The sequence below is a fragment of the Onychostruthus taczanowskii genome, unplaced genomic scaffold, assembly GCF_017590055.1.
Source record: "Onychostruthus taczanowskii isolate IOZ18803 unplaced genomic scaffold, ASM1759005v1 scaffold33, whole genome shotgun sequence".
In the NCBI taxonomy this organism is placed as follows: domain Eukaryota; kingdom Metazoa; phylum Chordata; class Aves; order Passeriformes; family Passeridae; genus Onychostruthus; species Onychostruthus taczanowskii.
The window spans coordinates 5,751,403-5,779,145 of record NW_024500683.1 but is presented as its reverse complement, the minus strand read 5'-3'; the positions used below and the strand labels follow the sequence as shown (position 1 = coordinate 5,779,145).

General features: G+C 35.6%; 1 protein-coding gene across 1 annotated transcript in view; it reads right to left on the bottom strand.

Moving 5' to 3' along the window:
* The window catches only part of EYS (eyes shut homolog), a 614,241-nt gene that overhangs the window by 142,277 nt on the left and 444,221 nt on the right, over window positions 1-27,743 (bottom strand). Inside the window, exon 28 of the mRNA XM_041410576.1 lies at window positions 1,774-1,938. Within this exon, the coding sequence (XP_041266510.1) occupies window positions 1,774-1,938 (165 nt within the window). The remainder of the gene's footprint in view (window positions 1-1,773; window positions 1,939-27,743) is intronic.

The following is a 27,743-nucleotide window of genomic DNA, read 5'->3' as shown; positions in this document are numbered from 1 at the left end:
TCTACCACCTCTCTGGGCATTGTACCATGTACAACCTCTCTGGGCATTTCAGTACCTTGCTCCCCGCATTGTAAAAAAATCTTTATATCTAGTCTACATTTACACTCTTTTGGTTTAAAGACATTGCCCCGTGTCCTATTGCAACAGGCAACTAAGAAGTTTAGCTCCATATTTTTTATAAGCACCCATTTAATACTTAAAGACTGGAATGTGGCAGCTTCAGAGCCTTCTCTTCTCCAGGCCGACCAAACTCAACTCCTTTAGCTTCAAAAAACACCACTTCCTCCTGAGTATAGCAGAGAATCTTCCTTATGTTTGTTTTTTTTTTTTTTTTTTTTTTTTGGGTTTGGAGTTCTTTGAGATTTTTCCTTCACAAAGATGCTTACTCAGGGATTATTTGTAGACAGCAAGATTAACTTTGGCTGGAGCCAAATTACTCTGCAGTGATGAAGCAAAGAAATTCACTAAATGCTAAATATATTCAAAGTACTTCCAATAACCTCCACTGAATTCTTCTTCAAGGGCAAATAACTCCTCTTGAAATTGAAATACCTGACAAGTATAAAACATTTTGATATAAAGAACTGCAACATCACCACTTGTCCATGATTCTTGGCAAATTTTGCCTTGATGTAGCTTAGGCAGCTGCAGCAACAGCCCAGATATAACACACAAGGATTTAAAATACTATTTTGAAAAGAAGTAAACATTAATTTTCAGTTTGGGGCTAGAGTGTTTCACATCTTAAAAACATATCTAGTTCAGATAATAATAAAAGGCATAATTAAATTATGCCACAAAGCTTATATTACTTTTAACCCTGGCTTATAAATATGTACATCGTTCAGGTGAATTCATATATAGTACTACTAGGTTAATATAAATGCAACAAAATTTAATCAGAATTATTTATGCTATATCACCAAGATTTCTTGTGTAGAGAAACCCTAGCAAGCTGCAGAGAACTGAAAATGCTCCTAATGATTTTGTCTTTGTGGAGTAAATCTATCAAATAATCACATTTTTCTAGCTCTTCTTTGGAAGAAATCACCTCACTTTCCATGTTTTCCATTTGCAAGAAATTGCAAGATAAAATATATAATGAAACACTCAACTGGCAGAGAAGTCTATTTTTTCTTGCTGACTAGTAAAAAGTGTACTTCTGTCTCAGAAGTTTATGCCATATATTGAGGAATGAAATATGCAGGCAAGAAGCAACTTTTTTTATGTAGTATTAACAGGCATCCATCCAAGTCTGCAAGTATACTCTCTGGGGATCACAAAAGAATTCTCTGAAGTGTGAAATCACAGTAAGTACTTCAAAATATGGCAAAACTGCAGAACCTAAGATAGTTCTATAAATCAAGAATTTGGAATGAAGATCACAATTATAAAATGTGAGACTCAATCCAACTATAGAGAAGTTGTTTCTCTATAAGTTCAAAACTTCTTCAACATTTGTATTTTAGAGCTGTAAAACTTATAATTAAAGTCATATGCTTACTATGTTCTTTCTTGTCAGGAAGCAGCATTTTCTCTTGTAAGTTATGTTTTGCTCAATGAGTCATAAATTAAAGAACTTTCCAGAGGAACACAAGGAACAATGGTTCAAATTTTATAATGCAGCATGCATTAGAATACCAAAAGGCTTCTACTGCATTTAATGACTCATTTTGCTGCTGAAGAGGAAATGCCAGCTGATGTACACTAAAGTTAATAAGGACCTGAAGGAGCTAAAACTGATACTTAGCTTCAAGTATCTTTGGTACTCACTGTAAAGAATTGTGCCATTTAGAGCAGTTGTTTTCACTGTCAAGTACAGAGTTGTCAGATTGCTTGTTTCCTCCCCAGATGCAGTCCTGGTATCAGATACAGATGTCAGAGAAGGTAGCTCCAAATAAGAATTTCCAGTGAAGGATGGAAAAAACAGCGCTATGTCTGAAATGAACAACAAAAAGTGAATTTTATTAAATTATTACAAAATAAAGTAATAAAATGCAAGCATTTTACAAAGATCCATTTTTTTATACCTGTGAATAGCAACATCAACTGTATTATTTGCATTTCTTTAATTTCAAGCATTCAAATCAAATACACAGAAAATGAAAAGGTACTAACATCTGCCTATTACCAGAAGTGAAAAGACCATTATAGGAGGGACGACTGCTAGAAGATGCAAGTTAAAAAGACTGTCATAAATTTTCTTCTTTGTAGATGTGTCAGTACAGAACTTTTGTCCTATGACATCTCTGTGAAGGACTTCTCATTTTTATTTCTAGACTGGAAGCATAGTTTTTCTTCATTTGCAGAGTACTCAGATTTGTGGGGTTTGAAATTACAAAGAGAATGCCATTGGGCAGAATATGCATTTTTCCACTACACTAGTCTGGAAATGAATAATTGTTAAGAGAAAATTTTTAAGTGTGAAGGCTTAACATTTATAATGTTTATTGCATTCATTACTTTAGTCATTACGGTTTTCAGGGATTTTTTACCCTTTAGACATGATAATAGTATCATGAATGCAAGAAAAAACAATCTAAAACTAATTGAGGTTAGGCAGAATGTCTTCCCAATGCCTTAAGAAACCTATTTCAGCAAAAATATCTTGACGATTTCCCAGACTGATCACCAGGGATATGAATAAGGAATAACCATCAAGAAAAATATTTTGAGTTCAGGTAATATTTTGCAAAGAAATTTTTAGTTTAATGAACTAAAACTATACAATGGATCTGTAAGTGATGATTACACATTGGCATGACTAGCACTTTTTTTTTTTTTAAATTGTATTTACTTTATTAATTCTTTGTTTGTTTGTGAATCTGACCACTGTTTATCCTCTGCTGTTTCTATTGGACTTAACAAAAAAGGACAAAAGGAAAGGCCTAGCTAAATAAGCAGGAAGGATAATGTGGAAGGGCAATCATTAAAAAACCCCCACACCCTGACAGCAAAAGAAAAGCAGGGTGACTGCAAACAGGATGACAATAAAAGAAAAACAGCAATGACTAGTCATGCTTCTAAATCATAGGTCTGGAAAAGTCAGGATTGCTGGAGAAAGTGGAAAAGATATGGGATGAAAAAAGGTCAGTGGCATTGCAAATCAGAAGCAGACCTACATGATTATGAGTATTTTTTGCCTAATTGAATTCATACTTTCAAGAGAAACAGTACTAGGAGACCTAGCAGTGTAGTGCAGGGCCACAAACAGGATTAAGGTCTGGGTTCTCTTTCACATGAGGAAAGGCTGAGAGAGCCAGGACTCCTACAGCTGCAAGAGAAAAAGCTCAGGTGGATCTTAATGCCTGTCTGTAAATACATGGGGATGGAGAAGAGGGAGACAAACTTCTCTCAGCAGGGCACTTGATATATCGATAGCAATGGGTACAAATCAAAACCCAAGATGGGTACAAATCAAAACCTGAACACACGGAAACTCTGTTTCACTGTGAGGATGGTCAGCATTGGCACAGGTTACCCAGGGAGGTTTGTCAGGTCTCAGTTCTTGGAGATTTTCAAAATCAGATTGGGCATGGTTGTGTGAAACCTGTTCTAGGTGATCCTGCTCTGCTTGAGCAGGGGGTTGGACTTGGTCTCAAGATGATGGTCCCTTCCAGCCTCAACAAATTGGTGATTCTGTTATCCTGCACAGGGAGGTTCTGTGCACTCAACCTTAATTATTATTCTTGAAGCACAGTGCCTTTAGAAATCTCAGTGTAGTTCAGTACTCACAATATAGTGGTACACTGAGCAACAAAGCTATTAAAATGTCTTTTATTAGGTAGTTTTAAAAAACCCAAAAAACCAGTCAACTTGGAGAGTAATGTCTGCAATTTATATTCTAAGTTAAAATTTATCTGTGAAGTTTCTTTCAGCTAGATGAAGGGAAGGGGGAGACGAATGAGGAAGGAAAGGGATCATGGTATATCTGGGCAATCTTGAGAGGAAGGATAATCTCATCAGTCCTTTAGGAAGGATAGCTCCCTTCAAAGGAGGGATGTCCCCTAAAGATTTAAAACTTTCCAGGGAGTCCAGCACATTGCATCCAAAGACGTTTTTGAATTGATGTGTAGGAAAAATTACTGAGAAAAAATGCTATTTCAAGAGTCCTGTCTACATCTGCAGTGCTGTGCCCAAAGCAGCCTAGGCTTCCATCATCAGTGCTGTGAAGTCCTCTCAGAAATCAGCAGAAGAGACACAGCAAATGCAGCAACTGCACCAGAAACAAATGCATACCTGGCAAAAAAAGCCATCCAGAAATGCCAAGATGCAGAGCTCATCCTCTTCCCTATGGTGTGCAGGCTATTAGCCTGCTGATCCTTAACAGTCATTTTCTGCCCTAAAGATGTACAACAGCTGTAATCTGTTGCATGCCTACAACATCAGTAAAGAGGTCACTGAGAGCACTGGGATTAGTCTTCTGCTTGGATGAAGGTTCTAAGTGGGGAAAACAGATTGAGTCTGTGTATTAAGAATCTAAAACCTATCTCTGTGACAAAGTACACAGATAGAACACTATGGGCAAAGCTGCCAGTCTGGACAAAATTTTTCCATTTCCCTCATTCTAGTAATTAGCAGAAATTAAAGTCCCATGAAGCACTGACCATGGCTGCACTCTGGTAGGATCCATGAATCAGATCCACAGAAGGGTATCTGCTGAACTACAATGAGCTAATTCTCTACCACATAATGAGAGTATTTTAGTACTGCTTCCTAGCAATATTTACAGATCTTCATATTTTAAAATGGTTGCTGGCAAAAAATAATTTAGTATTTAATATATTTCACAGGACAGGCTAACAAGAAGAAGTAGTTACTTAATTCCACCCTGGGTCCACTATCTGACACTGTCACCTCTGTCCATGATCACAAGGGACTCTTTTCCACTGAGGCAATGGTCTCCAAGTCAGTACCTGCAACCTAAGGGGTTCTCAAAACAATTAACTAGGATACAGGAAGAAATATAAACTTTCTCACTTTTTAAGGATAAAAAGGATTACAAATAATTAAAGGGAAAAAATTTGTAAGACAGACAACAGAGGTGGGCCTGAATTACCTGACAAACATATATTGCTAAGAATTATGCTTTAACAATTTAAGGAAAGACTCAAATTTTCTACTGAAATAAATAGATTAGCTGGGATATTATTTATGACAATTTTTACAATAACACAGTGCAACAAGAAAAAGTTGAGAAAAACCAACAAGTTTCTATTATGTGCATACCTGATTTTGTCTTAGTCAGAAAATAAAGAGGAGTAAGGGGAAGGATATAATTTTCTACTGCTACTAAAATGGAATCAATCTGTTTCCACTCCGACCTCTAATTTTCCCTTTGCATTCTTTTTTTTTTTTTTTTTTTTTTTTTTTTTTTTTTTATTACAAGTCTGGTTTAGCTTGAATTTGATCAAATTCTGTTGAATCTTTTTAAAATATATTTTTCAGTCCTGAGATGTTAAAAGTCATCAAGTGCACCAATCATCACTAAATAAATTCAAATGAGAACCAAGAAAGAATTTTTAACATCAAAAAATCCTAGAAAGAGAAAAAATGCATTCATCTTCTGGTAGGAAAATCAGGCCAAACATCTGACTAAGCTTATCTACAATCTACAGGGTTAGATAACTTCATTGAATGTCCCTGGTCTTCTTTAATAGTGAAAGTAAATAGCTAATCCTAGGATGTGATTATCCTCACCCAATCATGACTTAAACATGCCTATTTCTCTCTATTTGCTATAAAAGGACTTGAGGGTCAATAGTTTAGGTGTAAACATGTATGCCAGCATTATCTGTAGGCAGATGGACAATTCTCATTCTTGTTGCTTATGCATCACAGATAGACGACCTGCAGAAAGATTTTCTTTAGGCAAAACCAAATTAGTCCTGTAGTTCTGAGTTGAAATGTTAAAGATGCGAACAGAACAGGATATCAGAGTATTTAGTCATGGGATTAAACTCTGAATTTGCTGTTTGTATCTTTCAATTACAATGGTAAACATCCTCTGAAACCTATGGACAGATTCTGTGCTTGTTCTTTTCCATCACTCAGAGAATGTAACAGAAGCACAGGTGATAACTTTTGCGAGCAGTGCAGCAAACCTTTTCCATATTATCAAGAATGGAGGTGTTCCCAGCAGGCAGAAAGTCAGTTAAGAAGCAATATCAAGGGTCTGATGAATACATGATCTGTTCTACCCATATCATGCTCACAGAATATCCCAGGCAACCAAATTTAACCACCTTAGAGTAATGCATTCTTTTATCTTATGTTCATGGTGTGAAGAAAATCAAAATGAAATAAATATGATTCAGAAAATTCCCAGGGATTATGTCTGGTACATATGAAATCTGACTTGGGTGTTTCATAAAGCATCACACACACCTACAACAGTACAGAAATACAGTAACCATTTCCTATGAAATAATTGATTAGCTGAGTTCAGCTGTTTCAAGACAATAAAATATGAAACAAAATAAATCTTACCCTTGCTGCTTGCATTCATTTGTCTCAATGCACAAAAGCCTCCTGTCTGCTGTAACTGAACTCCAACATAACAAAGCACAAAACTCTTACAAAATAAAATGCACAGGTCTTCCTCTATCAGGCCAGCCTGGTACCTTTTTGATAATGCTCTCTGCTGCCAACTGGGAGGTCTGAAATCAGATCACTGACTTAATCTCTTGCTTTGCAGACTTCTAGGGCCTTTGAATGGCAGAAAGACAGTACATTTAATTGTGAAGACTCAAGAGAAAAGCACTATGGGCAATGGGTCACACAAGCAATCCTTAGAGCAAGACATCAATTCATTTTCATTGAAGGAAACTGCCATATAAGTGGAACAGTAATAGAAAAAAAGACATTAAAAATAGGAAAATAAAGCAGAAGATATTCAGCAAGCATGCATGTGCAAAGGTACAATAAAATACAGCACAAAATAGGGATGATCAAAGGGATGACATTGCTTCCAAATGGAGAAACAGAACAGGCCTATTCAACAAGAAGAGGAAAATGTGAGTAAGAAATGGCAGCTCCATGTCTTGCAACACAGCAGGTAAAGGCATTCAATTACTCAATTATTGTCACTAAAAGGCCACAGGCTTGCAGAACAAGAGGAAATTCTTGTTAACTTTTTGCAGAAAGTTTGGGGTAGTTTATTGCCAAAAGATATTATGTTGGTCAAAAGTGTATTAAAAAATTTGAAAAATTAAGAGCAATACAAGAACAAGGGAAAGTAATCCACCAGACCAGCAAATATAACAGAACCACAGGTCAGGACACCTTAGTCTCATTGATTGGTAGAAGTGAAGTAATGCACTTGGGGAAAAATCTCTGTTGTCCTGTTTTATATATTCTTTTTAAAGAGTGGCTGTTTTTTCTCTAAGACAAGATATTGAGCTAGATCCTGGCTTGATCTGGCTTGTGATTTTTGTGTGACTTGTTCTGCTCTGTGTATCACTACTAAGATTGCATGACAGAAACTAAGAGAGATGAAGACCATTTAAAATAAAGGAAATTAATGGTTCTGTAGATATTGAAGCATACGGGAATTGTCATCACCTAGTGCCTAGAGTTACCCATCTCCTTTGACAACTGTATTTCAATAATCAGATCAATGCAAATAAGTTATTAGATTTATTACAAGAAAAAAATTGTTGATAGTTTTAGCATTCCTTAAGTACAAAGAATTTGAAGAGTTAGCTGAATGTCGAAAAAACAAGATCATAGTAAATCAGTTTGATGTTAACATGCTTTGTGGAAAAGAGAGACACAAAACAAAGAAATAAATATTTTCATATTCCTGTTTTGTAGCTCACAATATCCCTCTTCCAATCTCACATTTTAGGAAGGATGAATAATTGTTAAAAATTTTTTCCCTATACCCTCAGTTGTTTTACATCAGCAAAGTTATAACTGCATTCATTTATAGAAGAAGATAATTTAGTCAGCTACTGTGTTTGTGTGAAAGGATGAAAATTACCTGTCTCAGAATAAGAAGAATTTTATTCAGTTAATGGGCAAGAAACATTATAAATGTCCAGGTGAGATGTGCTGTGTAATTATTAAGTTCTGTAAATTTTTCTGGATGTTTCATAGACATGTAAAGTCCAGGTGTGTGAGCAAGTACAACAGACTGATATGAAAAAGAAATAAAGAAAAGTATTAATTTATATTTAGCTCAAGATTTTGTGAAAATAGAAATGACACCTCCGCAGAAAGATAAAAAGTAGTGAGGATGTTTTTTGTTGAAAGAATCCCAAACAATCTAGTTATTATTAGCCCAAATCCACAAACAGAATTAGCTTCTTACTACCTGTTTTTTCATAGTTTTGAAAACAACACAGTGATTTGTCTTTTTCTGTTTGATTAGTTTCATCTCAAAAATTTATTACTTGTCTCCTAAGTGCATTGGATTTCAAAGTGGAAAGAATGTTCTTAATTGATACTTGTACCTAATCAGATGTATTTTACCACCTGCATTCAAAATGATGCATAAGTGCTTCTCTTTTCCTGAATTTGACATGGAGGAAATTGGGAAGCTATTATCTAATATTTTTTCAAGCTGAATATATTTGACAGGAAATATGATCTTCCTGCAAAAACACCAGCGTTTTATCTATTTTTAAAAAGCACCCCATCTAGGAGGGAAATGAATGTCCTTTATATCTTAATTTATATATTTCTATCCTTACCAATTATGGGGAAAAAAATCTAAGACAGACTCTTAATATGAAACCATAATTTAAACTGGAGCTGTCATATTGCATTGCTATATTTGGTGCTGAAATGCTAGTTGCTTTGAAGGTCGTTGTGACACATATTATGGCAAAATTTAATGAAGCAAGACTTGTAAAAATCTTTTGAAGCTCCCTCAATAATATATTTGTTCTGTAAAATATCACTACTTGAACATAGCTTTCACAATTTTGATTCATATCTAATTAACTGGTAAAAGAAGAAAATGAAATAAAATATTGGTTTTCAGTGGGAAAAGAGGCAGCTGTCATAACATTTTTGAAAACTCATACTTTTCATAACAAGTTGATATACTAGAGATCATCATTGCAATGAGCACTTTTTGATTCTACAAATGAATGGGTCAAATAGCTTAATTTTCTATTGGTCTGCAGTGAGTCTCAGCTGAATGTGTACATATTTTATTTGTATGCTATAATTCTTATGCTTATCAAAATTCCAAGGCCTTTTTTGTTTTGTTTTATGGGGTATATGTTTTCAGCCATTTTAATTTTATCTCTGCCATCTAAGCTTAATTTTATTCTTTGCAATGGTGCTTGAACACATAAACAAACATTCCTATCCCAAAGGATCTTAGAAACACTTGAAGAGTAATTTGCTATAAAGGTTTAATTTGGAAAAATATTCAGATTTTTTTCAGTGTGTGTCATACTTAATCAGTTGAAGAAGAATCTTCCATCTGGATAACATTGCAGACTAATTTGTCATATGGTTGGCACCAGATATTAGATGATCAATATTAAAAGTGAAATGCAAGCTGTAGTTTCAAGAACACTAAGTTTAATGTGCTCATGTAAATAGCACAGTTTATGTATTGCTAGCTACATTGTGTGTGCAACAGGTTTTTATTATTTTCCTGGGAGATTTTAATGAGATTTTGATTTGACTTTCTTATTATTATTTAGCTATATAGGTACATAATTTAAAGAATTGTGCAAATCTAATCTGAGTTCTAATCTGAACTTGTTTTCACAGGTTCAGGGTGCAAAAAAAAAAAATAAAGGAATGTGAAAGCAATTTATTCTCTGTCTCTTAATTTCTTAATTCTATGAACATCTTACTATGTCTTCCTTTGGGAATCATGTAACTAACTCAAGGGCTTGGTGGACAAAAAACAACAAATAACAGGCAAAGAAGGATATTTAAGTGTTAAAGTCATTAACAAATTAAGTTAGTATCAGAGCATGGATTAGAAAACCAGATATTTTGCTCTGTTTGCCCTTTCCTTTGAAGATTCAAACCCCAGTATTTTTCTGCCCCCAGTTTTGCTAATACAATTTATTTATTTTAGCCTAAAATGCAAAAAATATGAAATGGAGAGCTATCTATATAGACACCTTACCTATTCCTTTCCTTTATTTCCTAACATTTATCACTGTTACATGATTTAGGAATTATAAATCTAGAAGCATCACTTACATATAATGATCACTTTAAACATTTACACTACAATATATGCAATGTTGGTCTCAGAAAAGTACTTTCCAATTGATTTTAATATATTTACTGTGTTAATATTTAACAATAATGAAACAATAATAACAAATCTGAATTGTAGTAACTTTGATTGTTTCCTTGGCAATTACAAGACAGCAATATTTGGGGAAAGCATGTTCATTTGCAAATATTTCAAAGTATTTTAGTTGGGCTCAGCGTTGTGGGCACACAAACCAGTTCAGCCACATGAAATGGCTAAAGAATATTACAATCAAGTAAGCAAATTTATCTGGATTAAAATAATGAGGTGGCCAATTGAAAAGGAATTGTCTTGCACAATTCCTAATTTTTTAGCAGCCTTATTCAGCCAAATTATCATACTCTGACATCTTAGGTTTTATCTTTGCTATAGTCTTCAGCTGTAGAATCCTCATTCTCCCACTTCCAAAACATAAGTGGTAGAAGTTCCAGACGAGATGGATGTTCAGTATGAAAGCTTTCAGCTCATGTGCATGATTTTTTTCCATTGATTTGACATGACAGTGTTAGCAAAACTTTACTGTGGGTGTAGGTGAAACAAAGAGAGAACCTCTTCAATACATCTGTACATTGCCTTGTTTTTGCCAACTCTGGCATGGATTTTTAGACAGGGCTTTGAGCAACCTGTTCTACTTAAAAATATTCCTGGGTTTTTTAGGGAGAGTTCAACCAGGTGGCTTATAAAGGACTCTTCAACCCAAACCACTTCTGATTCTATCATGTTATTAAAGCAGAAGTGACTGAGCAGTAGACAAGACACTAACTGCCTGCCCATAGCTGCTGCCTCTTGGGTCAGGGATATCCTTCCTGAGGAGGAAGGCAGAAGGAAGGGGCAGACTGCTTTCCTGAGGAACACAGCAAGCTCCATTTGGAGAAAAAAGAAGCCTACAGCATGGCTGTAAACACAGCATTCCCAATGCCATTTTTTTCCCTGTTTTCATTCTTCTTGACCACAAATGCCTGCCTAAATTGAGTCCCAAATGTACTAAAAGGCCTGTGAAGAAAACCACCAGTTTTGAACAGATTTTTTTGCAGCCTTTTTTTCCTTAGGAGAGCAGATCTGACTTTTGTATATACTGGGAGTTACTTAGTGGTTTATGTTCCATGCAGGATAATTTTAGACAAAGATTTCTTTCATATATTGGGCTTTTGCCTGAAAGAGCAGCAAAATAGCCCTTCAACTCTAGCTTTATCTAGCTTTACTTGAAAATCTGAAAAGTGGTTGCTCCAAAATAAAATACCTGGTTTCAAAAGCACTTCTGGTACTCTTTTCCCACTCAGTGCAGAATATCACATGCCTATTGATTTCACCACAAGCCAGAATCTTCCCTTTGTTTAACTATGCAGAATTAGATTTTAGCACTACTACTACCTGCTTTGCATTGGTGTAAGTACATCTATTCGCAGGTTGCTGAAATTAAATGCATAGCAAGGTGGTCAGTGAAAGAACAGAGATAATTTTATCCTACAGAAAAGTATGTGCACACAAAATATTTCCTTTTCTCCATGGCTTACTGCAGATTGTAAATACACTACTTTCAAGATAAGCAGAACTTCTGCTTGATAGCAATTCAAGTCCAGGTGTCCAAGCTACAACACCAGAATATAGTTTGGAAAATGCACTGATTGAAATGACACAAATGATGGAAAGCAAATGACAAGTTATTTTCCAGCCAATAGTTTGCCAATAGTTAAGAAACAATTTCTTGTGTACTTGGATATTCCTACAAAGGATTTTAGGAGGTGAATATCATCTCTTACAGGCAACAATGCAAATAGGGAAGCATTTTTCATAGACTAAAGTAATCCTTGTTCCTCAACACCATGTAAAATAGAATTTCTTAAGCAAAGTATGAAGCAGCAGTAGATCTCAAGTATACCTAGCTTCATTTTGAAAAACACAAAGGTACTATTAAAAAATGGCTTGATTTTTTTTCTGTTGTTTTATTAATTTTTGAGCTAAGAAATTCATCTTATGCTATCTTATTTTCAATTAAATACCTATTTTAAAATAGTGTGTCGTGTTCTGTCATAGATCTTCAAACCGACTACTTCTTTCATCAATGTCAATGATTTTCTTGTGTAGTGGGATGACTTTCACTTTATTTTTAGGGAGAAAAAGTGATAATTTCATCAGTTTTCTGTTATGAGACAGAAAACTGTCTGTTGAACGGTTGAGTAGCAATCACAAAAAAACCCCAGCACTGCAAAGCTGATACTGAACTCCTTGTGGAACAGACAGTGAATTTAAAATTTAAGATTTTAATGTAATATAAAATCAGGACAGTCTTCCCTGCAACTTGATAATGAAAAGGATAGAAGATAAATAATCATTATTTTATAAGATTTAGGAAATTCTACATATTTTGGAAGTGAGGCCAAAGTAAACTAACTATACGTTTGAAAAATGGATGACTCCTTCTGCTGCTTTGCCAAAATTAGTACAAATTAGTACAAATGTCTGTGGATGGTCTGAGAAAAAAAGCTATCATAATGTGCACACTTTGCTGCTGGTAAATATAACAGCTGAACTCACAGGACAGGAGCATGTTTTAGATAAGAGATGCTTAAGTACTGATTTACACCATGTGAAGGAATCATGCTCCCAGCTAGAAGGACAACTGACTTCCAAAAGAAAAGGAGGAACGAGAATTATGTTTAAAACATGACTTTTAAAAAGTCTTCAAACAGGCTTTCATTCCTCACACCATCCTAAAAAGTGACCTACACTGAGCCGTCCACCTGTTTCCCCAATCACCCAACACAGATCAGGAAGAATTTGGACTCTGTGCTGTCCCCTAGGACAAACTCCTTACTCAGTATCCACAAATCTGCAAATGCCCTGGTCTCCAGGTCTGAGGAAGGAAACCCTACACTTCTGGACACCCATCAAATCATCCAGGAGCTTACAGATTATGGTCTGTTTGTTCTGGAGAATAATGAATTTCTGCAAGATTGAAGAACCATCTCTCTCAAGTTTGCAAAAGCCTTGGTGAGTTTTTAATGGTAACAATCTCAAAGTACTAAGTCCCAGCAACCATCCAATTTTGGTTTTATTGTTCCAATTTGAAATTAGAAGAAAAAAACCCCAAACTCCTAATTTTTTTTCCCCACAGTTGAAGAATGTATTTCTCCAGCAAAGCTTAAAAACTATCCATGGAACACATTGTGAAAGTACTAACGTTTTTATTTGTAAATTTTTTTTTTCTGCTTTTTTTATAGCTTTGTCACACTGGACATTTTTATATATGCCTCTTCCATCAACCAGGAGCAAATAAAATAGTCTACATTTTTTTCATTCTTGTCTTAAAAATGGAAATTTTCAAGCCAAAAGTTTAGATAGGAAATACAGACATAAATCCATCCAGTACATTCCAGTATTAAAGAGAGAATGGAACCAACCATAAGAATTTATATGAAATATATTAGTTTACTTTCCATATTTAAACAGAAATGCTTTAGAAGTTTATAGTTATAAGTTATTTGATAAGTACACCTTTCCACATAGCAGCTTCCCAAGGATATCCTTGATGTATTAGAAAAAGGAAACAAATGAAAGTAATGCCTTCCTTTCCAAAGTAAACACTTCTGATTGTCTTCTCTTGCTTCTATCCATGATGATTCCAGAACACATATTCTCACCCATTCCAAGGCTGAGAGATTAATGCTTCACCTCAGGTTTGATATCAATTTTAGATTTAGCTTTGACAGTGTTTCCATCAGCTGCCTACCAAGGCAGACAGAAACACATGAGGCAAAATGTTCATCAGCATTATGTGATACCAGAAATCACAAAGAATTGGAGATGGAAAGTCTGCTGCCCTCACTGATGGAAAGCTAAAAACCCTTGCAGGTTTCAGCTGGTATGTTTCTGTTTCTGACCTTAGAGCTGCTGACAAAGGACATTATAGGCAAGAGGGCTGGTCAGCATTTTTTTAACTCAAAACCACTGATGTCTACACTGCAGCAGGAGTTTGTTAGCAGAAAAGGTTTGAAACTCAAATACTTCTAACTATGTCATGTAGTATAACTGGCATTTAGCAAAGTAAACCTATAGTCTGATATAATGATAAAAAAATAACCAATCTTTTACAGATGGCTATTTTGTACTTCATTCCATTTATCACTGGCCTATGGCTGATACCTATTAACAGTTTATCTACCATTTTACACTAATTTATTTCTATTACCTAACATATTGGAGCATACTATCAAAATATAAAATGATTAAATTTGCTTTTGTATAGCTCAAATTAACCAATAATCTAGAACAGAATTAATTGTTGAATAGGTCAGTCTTTTGCTGCATTAATTATAATGTCAAGAGCTACTTAATGAAGTTCAGTACTTTTTTTGTTGTTGTGACTTATTAAGTTATTTTTTCAGTTTTAAATCTCAGAGGTTCCACAGTAAATTTCAATGACAGCACTGGTTTTAGCTGTGGTGAAACAAGTGTTCCTCACTTCTACCTTCCATTTCTCTTCCCCATGCCACTGGGAGGGAGGGAGGGAGGGAGGGAACAGCTGTACTGGATTGAGCTGCCTCCTGGGCTCCTTAAACTACAACAGTGTTCTAGGAAAAATACTTTCAGGCCCTCTAGAAAGCATTGCAATGCAGGTTGTTGTCATTTTATAAAAACCAACTATCAGTAATTCTGAAGAGAAGGTGAAGCTCCTTGCTCAGACTTGGATACTGAAAATAATAGCTGGGAAGTATACATCTGCCTACAGTAATAAGGCTGAACAGGAAACTTGCAAAATCTTCATTGACTGGTAAACGCAAGAATTTCTAAAAACATCTGAAATGTCGGAGGTAACAGAATTCAGAACAAGAATATCTAGATTAGAATTAATTAAGGTATCACTCTCTTGACAGTCCTCTTTGTATACCAAATGTTTTTTTTCCTCCAGCAAAATCTAAAAAGTCATTGAGGATGACAGGCCTGGTAAAATGCAATGTGAGATATTGAAAAGGAGAAATAAAGGAAGCAGATAATATTTCTGAGAGCCATTATAAAAATAAAATGAGCCACACCATTTAAACTGCATCATTGGTGCAACTAAAGAATAGCTAGAGGATGCACCAAGAATTTACTACAGTCATTTTTTGTTTCACAAGCATAGTTCAAATAACACTTTTAATTCTTTACCTCCAAAAAGTATGGACCTGAACTGTGCAGAGAGGAGCCTCTCCCAGCCTCTGCTCTTATAAAACAAAGCACAGTTACTAACAATTCCTTTCTGATGGGACATGTACCTTAGGATGGGAAATGTTACTTAAAGTAGATGCAGGACTAGAATTCATTTTCATTTTGAGAACTACCTGCACTACTGTAATATCAATTTTCTAATTTTTTTCCCCAATCTAAGAAACAATTATAAAATAACTTTACAATGTCACAGCTGTGCCACTAATGTCACACAATATCATGGTTCTCTGGTACATGAAAACAAAAAACTACACGAAAGTAGAGAATAAAACAATACTGCAATCATATCTACTGCTACTTTTAAGTACACATTCCCCGTCTGCCTTACAAATATCTGCTAGGCTATAAATAGTAATGTAGGAAATTACTTATTTTTCTAATCATACATGAAAAATTGGTGTGAGAGGAAAAACAAGGTTTAAACGAACTATCATTCGGCACAGCTCAGATGCAGCTCAGAACAGTAGCAGTGCTGATTATTCTTTTGAAATAAACACAATCCCAAGACACATTGAAAGGGTGATAAAATCAAAACAGGCTCAGAAGAACATGTCCCAGCATAAGGAACACCTGCCCTTTTAACTTGTGGTATCTAATTATTAAAAAAGTGCTTTTTGAGTTTTCATCTTTGAACTATATCTTAAATGTAGTCACACCTCAGATATTTTCTCTCTAACAGTCTCAGTGCTGATGGATTTCATATTGGAAAATGTAATTGCTTTTCTGGATTTACATGCATTTGGTAACAAACCTGCTAAAAAGTACCACAATGGGTGAACTGCAGGTAAATGATCCAACACAGCTTTAATCTAATTTATCTGCTAAATCATTTTAATAAGTTTTGGACTGTCAGCTATTGCTTCCGGATTTTTAAAACAGAGAGATAAATGAAAACACTTATTTGAAAAAAAAAAAAAACATACTCCTACGCACTTTCCTCAAGTCAAATAGCCTCCCACAAAGTAAAAAAAAAACAAGTGGAAAAAACCCCTCATGTCATTAGTACAGCACTTTCATTTTATAACTTGAGTATAAGGCACAGAATAACTAACATCTGTCATTTTGTAAAATGTTCTTCACCTTTATTATCTAATGTCTAGTAGGCTCAGACAGTGAGCAGTCTTGTTAGACTGATTTAAATTCACGTTTATTTTAATGCATGCCTATAAAATTTGAAATTTGCCATTTGGTTGTTTTTTTCTACAGTGCTTACTTATGTCAGACACAGTAGTATAAATCCAAAATAAAGACTCTGTAATGCAATGCATGATAGTGACTACTGCCACTAAGTGTGGGCAACCATTTTTAACAATATAAAATATCATAAAAATAAACTTATTCTCTTTTCATATCTTGGACCAAAAGAATGAAAACTTGGCTTTATTTTATGCACAGCATGTAAATAAACAATAAATGTTTAAAACCTCATTATATGGTGCATGTTGCTTTGTCTCTGAGCACCAAATGTTTTGAAAGTAGTTTCATGATGATTACAAGAACAAATTGTATGAAATAAGGAGAACGCATTCAAAATTATATCCAAATATAAAATGAATTTTAAAATCATGCTGGCATTGCTAAGAGCACACAGTAGTGGTCTTGGTGAGAGACGACGTTGGCTTTGTTACACTTGTTTAAAACTGTAGAAGAGGACCAAGAGAGAGAATGAAAACACGGACATAGAATAGCACCTTACCCCACCACCTAAGCCTTACAAGTGGACATATTTGCTTTTTAATCTATGGGAAGTTTTCATATATATTAAGAACTGTCTGGCATTCTTAGCAATAAATGAATTTATCTGCTACTATGGCATACAACTCTGCCATGAAACAGAAAGTGTGGTGACTAAACTGAAACTACTGCTGTAAAAATGTACTGCCTGGTCTTCAATTTAATTCTCATATTTACATAAGGAGTTGTCTGGAGCCAAAACCTGTTGATTCTTCTTTTCTTATGTTTATATGTCAAGGAGACAAAAACCCCAAAGTCCTGATCAGCAAACTAAGTTATAACTTTTTCTCTTCAGCTGGAGAATAAATCCTCCTGTCCTCCTAGGAGGTGTGGGAAACAGTCACTGCAGGCCATCCGTTAAAGCTCTGCTAAGAGAAACATCAGAAATGGGATTTCCAAATGGAGGATTATGCAGGAGGGATCTGAATTTTTGTGCCTGGAAATAGCCAAGCTGTTACACAGGTGAAACTTGTATATGAGCTGAGCTGAAATCTTTTGAAATGTCAAAAGAAGAAGTTGTGCAGCCACAGCCTAACTCATGATTCTTTTTATGACAGGAGCTGAGTGGACGTCACAGAGGAAGACAGAAACATGGCAAGTACACAGTGATGCTTCTGAAAAGTATTCTGCCAGCCTTCAATGATTTGCAACTCGTGGACTTTATGAGACAAAGACTTTGTCTCTGCATTTAATGTTTCCTAAGAAACCTTTATCTCATGAATTTATACATGTTGTTCTTTGAAGCCATATATAAGAAGCTGACCCTGGCTGGATGCCAGACACCCACCAAAGCCTCTGTATCACTCCCCTCTGCAGCTGGAGGGTCGTTGAGTGGAGATAATGACAGAGAGATGATTCACCAAATACTGGCATGGGCAAAACAGGCTCTAATTAGAGATACTAATAGAATAGAGAAAAAAACCCAAAAATCAGAGCAGGATAATTAGAACTAAAATAAGACCTTAAAAATAACTTCCCAGCTCTAACTCATCCCCACACAGTAGCACAGGGAGACAGGGAATGGGGATTATGGTCAGTTCATCACAAGGTGTTCCTGCCACTGCTCCAGTATAGGGTCCCTCCCACAGGCAACAGTCTTCTAAAAACTTCTGCCACGTGGCAGAAGTTGCTCTTCCATGGGGTGCAGTCCTTCAGGGACAGGCTGCTCCAATGTGGATACCACATGGGGTCACAAGTCCCACTACGAAATCTGCTCCTGCATGGGGTCCTCTCTCTTGGGTCCGCAGGTCCCTGCCAGGAGTCTGCTCCAGCACAGGCTTCTGCTCCAGGGGCTGCAGGGGAATCTCAGCTCTGGCATCTGGAGCACCTCCTACCCCTCCTTCTACACTGACCTTGGTGTCTGCAGAACTGTTCCTCCCACATGCTCTCACCCCCCTCTGGCCACAATTACATCTGAGCAATAACTTTTTTTTTCTTCTTAAATATGTTATCACAAAGGCACTGCCATAATTTCTAATTGGCCACTCTTTGAACAGAATGTCTGTCTTGGCTAGCTGACATTGGCTCTGCTGGACATGGAGGAAGCTTCTGGCAGCTTCTCACAGAAGCCTCGCCTGTAACCCCCCTTCTGGCCCTGCAAACTCAATACATTCCACCCTGTGAATTACATATATATGAACTCTCAGCAAAAAGCCACATTCATCACAGAACATACACTCACATCAACAAAACTAACTAAACAAAGAAAGACAAAAATTCCACATACAAAAGCAAAATAACATAATCACAGCACTTAATGAAAATGGACAATTTACACAAAACCCACCCCTTGTCCCTTTGGCACTGTTACTCAGATGTCATGTCACTCACACCATGATGTAACTTCTAGTATCTACAATTTCCTACAAATAATAAGTCCCACTGCTTAATTGCACTACATGAAGAATACAAGGAGAAGAATCTCAAACTATTTCAGTTAGACTGAAGGTTCTTTCCTCTCTGAACAGTGTCCTTGAAAGAGCAAAACCTGTGGGAAAATATAAATTCTATGAAATAGTTCTTTGGACACTCTTCTAGCAGACAAGACATTAGTTCCAGAACTGATTGGTTTTTTTTTTTTTCCTTTTTTTTTGTTTTGTTTGTTTTTTTGTTTTTCCTGAAAAACTTCATATTTATCTTCAGAATCTGAAAATTCAAAAACTCTGTTATAACTTTCAGCACATTTGCTGAGGATAATGAGAGAAAAAAACAAATTCTACTGCTGCCAAGTGCAAATTAAAAAAAAGTCTTGATGACTAAAAGGTATATAGGCATAGCAAAAGTTAACAAACCACCATTTCTAATGTCAAAGGAAATAAAAGACAGTATCATCTGTTGTGAAACTGGTTTCTACCAGCATTAGAGCTCAAGAAGCCCTAAAACCTCAATTATTTATTCACAGTATGCATTCTGGTGTCATGGGAGAAATTCCTGGTCAAAACCCTCCTGTTCATCCAGACACGTGTACTCTTCATTTCTCTATCTGTAAATGAAATTTAATTCATGCCCCAATTCATTGCATTTTTATTCTTCTCAATAATATTACCATCTAATGAAAGAATTGAAGTTTAACTAACTCATCTGAAAAAGAATTCCAGAGGACATACATAGAGAGAATAAGAACTTTTTAATTTTAAAATGACAGAGGGAAAATCATTTTCCAAATGAGCTACAATTTTAGAAGTAGTGGAAATGCTGATACTATATTCATGTTCATTTATTAATTAGATGTATTAGCTTAAAATGTTACTGTTCTTCAACTGCTTATTACTGTGCCCTCAAATAAGATCTAATCATATGAATGGTGATTCCTTTTAGACATTTTAGTGCAGAGTAAAACACGTTAATTTAAATCATACAAATGAGAGCATTGCAGAATCAACTTTTATCATCATGGATTACAATAACTTCCTAAATTAGGATAAATTAGGAGAAAAATTAGACAGTAGACTCATGGTTTACCAAGTCTTTGAAAAAGATTTAAAAATATGTTGTTTGCTTCATGCGTTCAATTTCATGCTTCCAAAAGCTAAATAAGCTTTCAGTCTTTTAGAAAATAGAAAATTTTGGAGATTTAAAATTTTATACAAACCATTAAATAAATATTGCCTTGGGCAGGCATGTGGAAACCATGGACTTCTAAAGAACCAGAACACCCTTGATGGCTTCATTATGCCCAAATAAGAATAATGATAATAACCCCTAACAAACTCAGCAGAAGCTTTTATGGTCTTTGTGTCTTGTTCTCACTTAATGAATGCTTTCTGCATTAGATTATATTTTATATTACAATCCAATGGCTATCATTGATAAACTCAGTTTTTTAAGAATTCTTACTTTCTCATGCATAAGGTATTTTGGAATGATCCCGATCAGAATTTTTCATACAAAAAAACCCCACAAAACTCCCAAATATGATGAGGTTTGCACTGGTTATATTTCAGATAAACAAAATGGTGCTATATTTATGTGAGTGTAGTGTCACATGAAGTAACAGGAATAAATTGCAACACTTTTTTCCCAGGATTCTGTGTTTTACAAAGAAATTTTAGTAGCACCATTTTGTGTGAGAAAGTTTCTGTCATCATTATGAGACAGCTGATGTTGCAGTTCAATCTCTACAGGTATAACATTGAATATTGATGCAAATTGACCAGTAACATTTGCTACAATAAATTTTGTTCCAGACTGATTCTATTTTCATACTTCTACCTAACACATAAAGGAGGGATAGATATTGTATCATGATATCAATGGGGCATTATTTCACATTTACTAAAAACAGAGTTTCATTTGTTCAGCACTTCGTTAAATGAAAAAAAACCCTGAAAATTTTGACCATGTAAAATCTGACTCCTGTCCAAAAGATGCTTCTAGAATGCTATGATTTAACTGTAGAGATTTATAAGAAAACAAGAAAATTAACATTCATAGATTATGTCTGGCTAGATTTAATTGGCTTTTATTCCTCAGAAATAATAATCATCATCCATACTTAGAATCATAAAATGGCTGGGATTGGAAGGGATGTTTAAGAATCCATCTAGTTCAACATTCATCACGTGTTTGAGAATTGTTGAGGGATGTCCAGACAATTGACATTTCCATGTTGTATGTAAAGCAGCTGGGAAGTAGATTGGGTGACAACATACATTCATGCTTCAGAGAGGTAGAGCTCTGGTTGCCACACACACAGCACGAGGAACTGTCCAATCTCATGCTGCTTATGCACACCAACTAACCAAGTAAAACATGGCACTGTGGACATCACTGAACTTTCAACATAAAAATCTATAAAAAAATTTAAAAAAATGGTGGTGCTATCTAATTTATGATTCAGTGTCAGTATCACAACATAACAAGTTGTACTATGAATAATTTTAAATGCATCAGTTAGCTTGGAGGCAGATTTGCCATGTGCTAGAGATAAATGCTTTAAATGTTACTGTCAGTAACTGGCTAGGATGCTAGTATTGATAGAGCACCTGTTAAAAGTGTTCTGCTCACTCATGGAGAAGAAGCAGGGAACTTACAGTTTTGCTACATGAAGCTTCAATCCTGAAAAACAGCCTGCCATTGCAAAGGATAAATAAATTTTTAGAATGATCTGTTTCTTAAATATCATCACAATTTCTTTTCTCTCCATTTTTAAAGAAATCCACTAAGTACACAATTTTACTATTAACAGTGAAGCCAAGATTTCAGTCACATAAGTATATGGCTGTGCCAGAGAAGTAGTAGTTAGGACCGGAATTAGCTGTTTGGCTTGCAGACAGACACTGCCAAAAGCTATTGAAGTTACACTTAAAACTCCTAATAGATTTTCTTTTTAATTTTCGTCTTTTTCTGACCTAGATGTTTGGTCAACTTGTGTGACAGTTATGTTAGGCTGCATTATGTCAGCAAAATTAACTGGTTACAAATAGATAGATTCTCATCAAAAGAACAAAATCTGCATTTGTTCCTGAAGAAGAATTTTGCAACAGTACTCTCTTCAAATTATTGACAGATCCCCTGAAATGGAACCTGACACCTAAGTAGGCAAGCAGTAGAAAATGTGTTGGTAAATTCAAAATATTCATCATTGTAATAGATAAAATGCACTTTACCCCACCAAATAAATAAAAATTGCATTATAAGGCAGAACGGATGACATGGAAGACTGAAAACAAATGGAAAGAGAATAGAACAATATGCAAAAGCAAAAGACAGCAACTGGTTCTGTTGTTTTGTCTTTCTTTTAAAGGACATATTTAATGGATATTCCACACATATCACTTTATAATTTTGTAAGTGTTAATGGGTAAATCATAGGCCAGATACATAAATAATGAAAACAATATGGCCATTTAGATATGAAGTATATGTAAGTGATGACAAACACTGAGGGGCCTTATGACAGCCAGTAGGTTTTGAGATGCACTCTGCATGGTAGTATTTTTCTCTTGTTCAAGTGAGAGACTTTTCTACATATTAACAGCTGTTGGGGAAGTTTATTTTCTGCAAAGTTTTTATGATTAAGTAATGGTAACAGAAGGCACATCACAAAATCAGTTACAGCATATTTATTTCATGGTACCTCATTTACCGGGAGATAAGATCCAGTTTCCTTCTTGAGTGGAAATCTTCTATGGCTAGTGTTCTACTGCAATAAGTCCTTTTAATAGAAACTCTGTCCAAAAATTATCCACAAAGTGACCAAAGCAAAAGTGCACCAAGTTTTGCATCATAAACATGGGGCATTTAGTGAGAGAACATATAAAAATATTACTGTATCATATTCCCCAAAGAGTTCAAGTGAAAAAATTGCTTGCCAAGGTTGCTTGATGGCCCTGAGTCCTAAAAGAGTCAGATACAATTTTGTTAGAATCACCAAATCTTTCACCTGCATGATGGTATAACCTGATATATCCACATCTTACACTAGAGATCCCTTCTTTGGTGATGGATCTGTATTTTATTTTTTAACCATCTATTTCCAGCTGTTCAGAATATACTCTAAAATGTACTTGTCTAGACAGAGTGAAATTTTACTTCAACATACAATATTATAGTCTGTGTTCTTACCTGAAAGCAATTTGGAAATGCTGGTGAGACAATAGATTCCTTTATGAAGTCATGCACAGCTAGCTAACTTTGGCGTATTTGTAAGGTGAAATGTCACAGAAACTTTATGAAAAATGACCTATGTCCATGAGTGAAAAATGGCACAACCACTGGAAAGAGAGCAGTGGTCCACGGGGGTTGAAAGACTTCAGTTTTGTTTGGGCTTCACTATTAAGTGAAGATTGGCACTGACAGTAAGTCAAAATTTCTCAGCAACAGCTGCATCACCATGGGATAATCTAAGCCTGCTGTATTTGGCAACCTGAGCTAGAGTGACAACAAAAGCAAAGGGCAGTGCAACTGGGGAAAGTGATTTTAAAAGTAGGGTGACACATGAATCTTCTTATATAAAGTGATGATAAAGCACTTGTATATTATCCCTTTTTGCTTTTTGCTATAAATTCAAATCTTCAATTTTTATCAGAAATGTAAGAGTTGTTCCTTGCATGACCCTCAAGTATGTTCACACCTTTCTTTATCTTTTAGTCCTTCTGTATATCTCAAGTCTTCAAAATGTATCTGACAACAAAAAAAGTTCTTGTTTTCCTGCATCTTTGCTTCTATTGAGTGTTACATTAAAGTAATAAGGAAAGAATTCTGTTGTTTTTGCCTCAGGCTGATGTTGCAAACTCAGTAAAATGAGGGCTCATTATAAAATTTCCTGGTTTATTGTTTTTAGTGTTAAAGGAATCCAAATAATGTCAATGTGAAATATCTGCAGATCTGGGCTAAAAAAATATCCAATGAAATATAACAATTAAGATTCACATGCGAGTTTACCATTTCAGTATCATGAAACAATAGACAATTTCCAAATAATCCTCTTAAATAAGAGGATTCCTTATATAGTGGAAAAGCAGTGTTCCTGCTCAAGTGTTTACACTCATGAAGAGCAGTCAGTCCTGCACATCAGGGCAGTCAGGAAAGCTACACCTTCAGCAATGGCCCAACAGGCTCAAACAGCACACAGTACTATCTGGATAACACTTACAACTCAGTTCTTGGTTTTAGCTCTGAGTTCAACTCTACATTGGATGGATTAAACCCTGTTTGCTCTCAAAAAACCCATCCTGTCCCTCAGTGCTAAAGACAGTTTCATTCTTGTGGAGAATCCTCCAGAGTGAGAGGTGGGGAGTGTCTGCCTGCCGCCATCTGCCATGGGAACTTGGCTCAGTCAGGCCAGGTATTCCCTCTCTGTTTCTGTGACACAGAGGAGCTCTGGTCACTGAGGGACAAAGAGCTTTGGGACTCTGTCTGGCTGGGAATGCTGCCCTGACCTGTCGCACCTCCTTTCCAAACTTTATTGCCCAGACACCACCACCACCACCAGTACTCCTGCTGAGGGGCCAGGGTTTTCTGTGAGGAGCATTTACCCTGATCTGCCTGGCTCCTCTCTCAAGCTGTCCCATCTCCCCCACCACGGGCAGGGAGGCTTGTCCCTTGTTAGTGGTAAGGACACATCTGCACTAGCAGTGCTCCTGTGTCTGTGTCCATTTGGTCTCCACACGGCAGCTCAGTCTCAGACGCTTTTATGTCCTGATTTACTGGTTATTTATAGTGGTCCCAAGGAAAGGCTACTAGAAAAGGACTTACTGACAAATATAAAGTGATTGTTTATACTGCACTGATTGTATCAAATTCTAACATACTTAAGTTCCTTGCAAAGTATGTTTTCAGCAAAGTCCATGACCAGTGTGGCACCACTAAGATGTTCTGCTTCCACACTCATCTCTCTCCATGATACAAACTTGACTGTAGCTTTAATGGACTGCATAGACAATTGCTGTATGTAATATTGTCAAATGAATTATTTTTACTTAAAGAATAATAATTTAGAATCATATCAATATTTTCAGTGTTTAAGCTTGGTTTTTAAGTCTTGATTTAAACCTGTTTCCCATTCTGTTTCTATAGTTTTCTGTGCAGTTGTCTCACAACTGCCTTCCCTTAGGCTGTTCAGAAGAAGAGTGGTTTCAATCACTGAAGACGCTGGTCTAAATCTTAACAATCAAAGTCTAACATTTTCTGGAGAAGTGTTCAGTGTCCTGCACTGTTACAGCTAAGGTACATATACAGTTTCTGTGTTTTCAGATTTGAAAAGAGTATGTATAGACAGATGGGTAAATAAATATCTTTACTCACACTTTTTTGAGTTGCAATGTCCATGAAAAATAACCCTGTGGTGATTTAAGACTGAGCACCCTTATATTTTCTAAATTCTTTTAGCGTCTTATAAAAAATATTTCTTCTTCTTTTGTACACCTCTTCTTTTGTAGGATACAAACACAGCTGGTGAATCCTTTCTGCCAGTGGTAAGCAATGACAAATGTATCCAAACATGCAAGAGGATATTAGGACAGTTACTTCAGAATACTCCTCAGTTTTAAGGATTTTATAATTGTATTGCTTTCCAGATTTGCAATGCCTGCACAGCATGAGGAAGAGAAGGAAAGAACTGTACTATCTGCTGTCCCTTTTGGCTGGGCACTGATCCATTCAGAAAACTGACTCTGCACAGTGCTGCGTGAAGTCAGAACCACTAAGTTTACAGAGGCTCCAGAACAACTGAGACTGCAGTTTTGGTGATGCAGTGAAATAGGAAGGGCATAATTGATGAGATCAATTACTGATTATTTCTACTAGCAGGCAGGACAGTAGCCTGACAAGTGTATAACTGACTACAGCTGGCTTGGAGTACAGTATGGTGAGTAAAGTACCTGTGTAGCTATGCAGAGGTATGATGGATAAACAAAAACACAATGTACATTCTTAACTAATTGAAACACATCTTTTGGCACTGCATGAGCAGTAGGAGTAAAATATATGCAAGCTATCACTCAGTGAGGAGCATATTTTTCATATATTGGAGGAGCAGAAGACATTGGAAAACTCATGCCATTGTTATAACAATCCAAGCCATTGAATTCTTAATGGTTCAAGCCATTTGAATTTTTAGTAAAAATCAAGCCATTCTCTTGAAATCTGGCAACAATACCTAATATAAAATACATCACTAATTCTAATTATGACGAGATTATGAGAAAAAATAATCAGTTCCTGTAGCTGCAATCCCTGCCCTAAACTATCAAAGTTAAGCTATTTAATAATGAATCAAATTGAAGGCCCCTCCAGAGTTTCAGTTAAGTCTTTTTTAAATTAAGTTAGCAGGCTTACAGATTTCTGTTTGCATTAGTGAAGACTTAGCTTAATGTCACAAATACAATCCTAAATATCAGAAAAGCAGAGGACATTCAAGCCTGAGAAACTAAATCTGTGGGACCTCACTGCTTCTTTGAAACTACACTGAGAAATTTGACATCATTAGTTAAAGCTGCTGGTAGGTTTGAGCTAAGAAGAGAAGACAAACACCCACCCTCTAGAGTCACTTTCACAATTACACTTTTGCACAGAGTGTCTAGGTGTAGTAACTGCATATGGTCAATATTTATATATATATTTATATATAGTCATGCCAAAAAGTGAGTTACCATGGCTTCTATTGTGTGGGGTTGTGCTACCACAGGTTTCTACCTATCATAAGGAAGCACAGCTTTTATAGATGAACTAATTAGAACTGAAGTGTTTTCAAATATTATTGTTGCTATTTTCCTGTCTCCTCTGTTAAGCAAGCTCAATACAACATTTTACAAGAGCCTACTTCAAATACAGAGGTTTCTGAGGAAAACAAAAGAGAATTCTTAAGAGTGATGCAATTCTTTTAAGGCAAATTTTGTCATATTAGAAAGTCCATGGATCTAAAAAAGTAAGAAAGTATTGTCTGCAACTTTACACTAGTGTTTGACTAAATACTATCCCTCCAGCAGTTCAGGCTAAGTATTTTAATGACAAATTACATGTTTGATCCAAAACAAGGAAATACTTAATTTTTGCACTGTTTGAACTAAGGTATGTAAAACTGTCAGTGATTTGAGGACAGGATGTTAATGGGGAGAGTGTTTAGGAATGTATGCCTAAAAGTTCAGCAATAATTTGTCACATGCTTAAAAATTTCATCACATGAAATGTTCCTGTTTCTGTAACTGTTTGCTACATCAGCACAGCTTTGGCATTTTGTGTCAAAGAAAGATGCAACTAATATAATTGTTATATTAAAAAGATGAAAGTTCATGCGTACTGGGAAAAAGTGATCCACTCACTTTTTAAATATGCTTTTTCAACCCTCATTAATTATTAGTTTCCTAATCCTTCACATCTTGAAATCAACGACTTGAAATATTCTTCTTGCTAAATGATTCTTATTAGGAAAAATTAGTAATGTAGGAAAGAAGTTGCAGTACATAGCGAGATTATTTTGATCACTTGGTAGAGCAAGCACAGTCTTCTAGCCAATTTTATAGGCTGAAGATAAAGAGAGAGACATTTTTCTTTTAAACTTACAGACTATAGTCTCACTGGATATCAGCCACAAGAGATAGGTCATGTGGGCACTCACAAAACA